Source organism: Passer montanus, unplaced genomic scaffold (genome assembly GCF_014805655.1).
Source record: "Passer montanus isolate IOZ18808 unplaced genomic scaffold, ASM1480565v1 scaffold10, whole genome shotgun sequence".
Taxonomy (NCBI): domain Eukaryota; kingdom Metazoa; phylum Chordata; class Aves; order Passeriformes; family Passeridae; genus Passer; species Passer montanus.
In genome coordinates, this window is record NW_024356505.1 from 14138895 (window position 1) to 14143617 (window position 4723).

The 4723-nt window shown below is 54.9% G+C and overlaps 1 protein-coding gene across 2 annotated transcripts; it reads left to right on the forward strand.

Annotated features, from left to right (window-relative positions):
* On the forward strand, positions 1-2355 carry TWIST1 (twist family bHLH transcription factor 1). 2 transcript variants are annotated; one of them, XM_039708486.1, is made up of 2 exons: positions 1-979; positions 1333-1429. In XM_039708486.1, exon 1 carries the CDS (start codon positions 367-369, stop codon positions 934-936), a length of 570 nt encoding a protein of 189 aa, XP_039564420.1. In that variant the 5' UTR covers positions 1-366; the 3' UTR covers positions 937-979; positions 1333-1429. The 2 variants fall into 2 exon arrangements, with proteins under 2 accessions (XP_039564420.1, XP_039564413.1); XM_039708479.1 differs by lacking the exon at positions 1333-1429 and adding an exon at positions 1648-2355 and having other exon boundaries at positions 2-979.
* The last annotated feature ends 2368 nt before the right edge of the window (positions 2356-4723 follow it).

Genomic DNA, 4723 nt, shown 5'->3' on the forward strand with positions numbered 1-4723 from the left:
CAGCAAAAGTCCCTCCTCTCCACGTCAGGCCAATGACACTGCTGCCCCCAAACTTTCCGCCAGCAGGAGCTATAAGAACCTCCAAGTCTTCAACTTTCTCCCAATCCCAGACACCTCGAAGGGGCTCCAAGGAGGGATCGGGAGAGATTTTTTTTTTTTTTGGTTGGCCTTTTTATTTTTTTCCTCTTGGATCCTGATGCCATCCCCCCTCCCCCCAAAGTGAGGTCCTCCCTCCTTCCTTCCCTCCTCCTTCTCCTCGCAGGCCAGCGAAGCAGCCGATCAAGGGGGAGCTGGCGGGTTAGGTGCCCCCCTCTTCTCCCTGCCCTCCCCCCCCTCCCGGCCCGCTTCTCGCGTCTCCCCCCAGAGATGATGCAGCAGGACGAGTCAAACTCTCCAGTCTCCCCCGCCGACGACAGCTTGAGCAACAGCGAAGAGGAGCCGGACCGGCAGCAGCTGCCCAACAACAAGAGAGGGGGGCGCAAGCGCCGCTCCAGCCGCCGCAGCGCCGGCGGCGCCGTCGGGGCCGCGGACGAGCCGTGCAGCCCGGCCCAAGGCAAGCGGGGCAAGAAGTGCGGGGCGGGCGGGGGCGGCGGGGGCGGCGGAAGCAGCAGCGGCGGCGGCAGCCCCCAGTCCTACGAGGAGCTGCAGACCCAGCGGGTCATGGCCAACGTGCGGGAGCGGCAGCGCACGCAGTCGCTGAACGAAGCCTTCGCCGCCCTGCGGAAGATCATCCCCACGCTGCCCTCGGACAAGCTGAGCAAGATCCAGACCCTCAAGCTGGCGGCCAGGTACATCGACTTCCTCTACCAGGTCTTACAGAGCGACGAGCTGGACTCCAAGATGGCAAGCTGCAGCTATGTGGCCCACGAGCGGCTCAGCTACGCCTTCTCGGTGTGGAGAATGGAGGGCGCCTGGTCCATGTCCGCATCCCACTAGCAGGCGGCGTCCCCCACCCGCATCCCCCCGGCAGGAGCCCTAGGTAAGACAGGGACCCCGAAACCGGCGGGAAGAAAGGGGGGAGGGAGGCCAGAGGCGGCCGGCTGCGCCGTGAGCCGGACACGCGTGGCCGTGGGGCGAGAGGGCCCGCACCCCGCCCGGAGGGGCCTGGCTTCCCGGAGCAGCCGGAGAGCGGCGCGGCCGGAGGTGCCTCCCCCGCTCCGGCCGTCCCTCCTCCTGCGCGGCCCGAGGTGCGCCCCGAGCCCGCGGGGCCCACGCGTGGCCGGGCGCCGCCGCCGGGGTGGGCTGCGGGCGGGACGCGGCGGCCGCGCGGGTGTGCCCCAGCCAGATGGGGCCGGCCCGAGAGCGCTTTTCCACCAAACGCTGCGGAGCCAGCAGGGCTGCTGGGATGGCTCCTGCTGCCGCCGCCGCCGCCGCCGCTGCTGCTGCTCGTATTTTGAAGTGAATCCATGTCCTCCCGTTGTGCTGCCCGATGAGGGTTCCCTACCGCCCCAGCAGTCCCTTGCCTCGGCCCTGGCACCAGGGACCGCCAGGCTGGGGTGTCACCCGGTCACCGCACCGCCCGCAAGGCGAGTTCTCCCTTCTCCATTCCTGCCCGATACGCGTATTTCCAGACAGAGAGGTGTAGGTAGATGTTTGTGTAACTTTCGTTTCAGTAACGAGTTTTCCGCCCTTTCTGGGTTTTTGCAGATGACATTGTTCCCACAGAAGGAGAGAATGGACAATCTAGAGACTCTGAAGTTGGATACGATTTTTTTATCTTTTCTAACAAAAAATGTACTAAGGATTTCTTGGAAATTAGAAGAGTAAAATCCAAATTCAAAGCAGGGCGTGGGGAGCACTTAAGGAAAGAGAAAGAGAGAAGGGCTTTGGACAGTGACTACCCTCTTGGCGTCGGTACAATCCACACATCTCTGCATTCTGATAGAAGTCTGAATCGTTCGATTTTTATTTTTATTTTTTAATTTTGACGAAGAATGTTGGAATCGAACTTTTATTTGTTTGCCCTATTTTTTTTTTTTTTGCATGCATGCATTCCCAAGAGATCGTGCTTATGAGCCACTGATGAAAGGAAATACATTATTGTGGACTTCTTCATTCTTGAATGAAACCAAGCAGCCAACCAAAAATATCCCTGTAGAGATGAAAACTTTTTTTTTTTAATTTTTTTTTAGGGGGGAATAAGCTGGGCTCAAGCTGTTATATACCCCGTTCCTAACTTTTTTATTATTATTATTTTTCCTCTGAGAAAAAAAATAAACATTTTATTTATTTATTGATGACCCATGTTAAAATGCAAATAGATCCGGTGTCTAAATGCATTCCTATTTTTATGATTGTTTTGTAAATATCATTGTATATTATTTTTCTGCAATAAATAAATATGATTGAAATTTTAATAACCTTAAAGTTTGGTCTCTCTGAGAACTCAGGGTTAGAACTGTAGATAAATACCTGCTTGTTGAGCTGTAAAGGCACCCAAGAGAGAGGGGGCACTAGTATAAACAAACCAGGCGAAAAACGCAAATAAACTAGCTACTGACAGACACAGGCACGTTATTTATTGAGACAGCTTTATTATTCTGTGCTGAAGCTCACTGCATCTGCAGAGGAAGGTGTTGTCTCTTCTCTCTTTCTGTCCCTCTCCCCCTTTAATCTTCACGGCAGGCACGGCGGAGTTGCGCGGGGAGCGGAGTTTTCACAGCAGAGCTCTATCCCTGCCTTCGTGTTTTGTCCCCAGATGTGAGGCAGGAGCGGGCCCCGTTCCCTGGGCCCCGTTCCCCAGCCCCTGGCGCAGGTACTTTTGCTGATATCCCTGAGGAAGCGGCATCGGTTTTAAACAGAGATTCTTCCATCCAAAGGGAAAGCAAAAGAAAGTGAGATTGAAATAGGGAAGTGTGTAGCCAGTGGGGTTTTCCGGTGGAAGTGATGTCTGACTGCTCTGCTCTCTAGGGTTTTATATAATATATATACTAGCGATCACATTTTCGTTGTGCAAAGCACGGAGGGATACTCTAACCCACCCTCTTCTCCTTTTCCATGTGTAGGGCGCATATTGCCCCTCTTTCTTTTCACCATACTTTCCGCGGGGTCCCAGCATGCGGCGAGAGCCCGAGCTGCAAAAGAGAGGGGACCTCCAGATCTGAGGGCTTGGAAGGAAGGTGAAAGGGAAGTTGTAAAAAAAAAACCAACTCAGAAAACATAACAACCCAAACCAAACCTCAGCCCCTATAACCGGACAGCTGATTGTCTCTGCTGTCACTCGCTTGTCTCCCAGCTCTTGGCAGGCGGGCAGTGAGCGGGGAGCGGTCCCTCCTGTCCCTCCGCGGGGACCGCTGCCGCCCCGGGAGCTGAGCAGTGCCCGCCGTGAAGACAGGGACTCTGCTGCCCAGTGTCTGGGATAAGTAGGATGGGGTACTTTTCCAAGACAGAGCCTGTTTGCATAGCCCATGAGTTGACTTTATTCCCTGTATTTGTTTCCACATCCACATACTGCCGTCTGTTACCCACATAGCACTATTATGAATACAATATCGGTAATATTTCAAACCAGTGCGCAATGTTTACAGGAGAGAGTTCGCAGCGCTTGTTTGCACTGAAGGATTAGCGAGCACTTGAAAATTAGATGACGGCCCTGGTGGCCTCGGCTCTCAGTGGTGGAGAGGAGGGGAAGCAGCTGCGAGCTCCCGAAGGGTCGCTGCCTTTCCCCGGCACCCTGGCACCCGCAGCTGCCCTCTCAGAGACTGCGAACCCCCGGCTCCAATGCCACCGGCTACCGAGGAGCAGGTAGTGTCTGCCCGCCTTACCTCGGCTGCAGCCAAGGCGAGAGGCACGGGGCATCTTGGCTAAGGGGATTTGGGAGGTTCTAGAAGGTTTCGGTTGTTCCTTTTGGGAGAGAATTCACACCGGGGAAAGGTGGGGAAAACTCCTCACATTTAGGAAGTAAACAGGTTCCGGGAATGAAAAAAACAGCCAACCAGGCGAGCTGCTCGGTGCCGAAGAGAAGGCGTGTTTCGTGGAAGGGGATTCCTGCGAAATATGAACGAGGAATCAAGTGCACTTTAAAAGGCACGAATCAAACTGTGCTCGGTCTCAGGAATCGGGAGAGGCCCCGCTTGATGGACTTATACCTAACTGGCTCTTTTGCAACCGGCAAGAGGCCTCTGGGCCAGCCGGTGCAACACCTTTCCAGCAAGCTGAACACCCGAGTGAGAAAAATCCCCAATTCCTATCCGTGGGGCTCATGCCACCGGCAGGTCTTCTTTCTCACTTCTGTGTCCCTCCGAGCGGGTCCCTGCCGGCGCGGCAGCATTCCTGGGCAGCAGGCGCTCAGCCGGTGCTCTTTCCAGGCTGAAAACCGCTACCTCTGCCTCATTTAAAAAAAAAAAATCATAAAAAAAGAGATAAACCTGATTTAAAATTCAGAACGTACCCTTTCCTGGGTTGAAATTGGGCACTGCAGACGCCTGGTGCTCCTCGGGCTAGAGCCAAAAACGATTAAGTCAGCGTCAGGCTTACTGAAGGAAAAAAAGAAATAATATGTATATTAATTTGCCTTCTGGGAATTTTAAACACTCTTGCAATCGGAAAATTAACTCTGCCTTTGGAAATCCTGATTGATTTCGCTTTTTTTCTCAGAGGCATCAATCTGCCCCGTTTATTCGCAAGCCCAGAGGTCCGTCCGGTGTCAGGGCCGCGGCCCCGGCGGAGCGGCGGTGCCGGCGCTGCGCCTCCTGCGGGGCGGCGGGCGGGGGGCGCCGGCCCG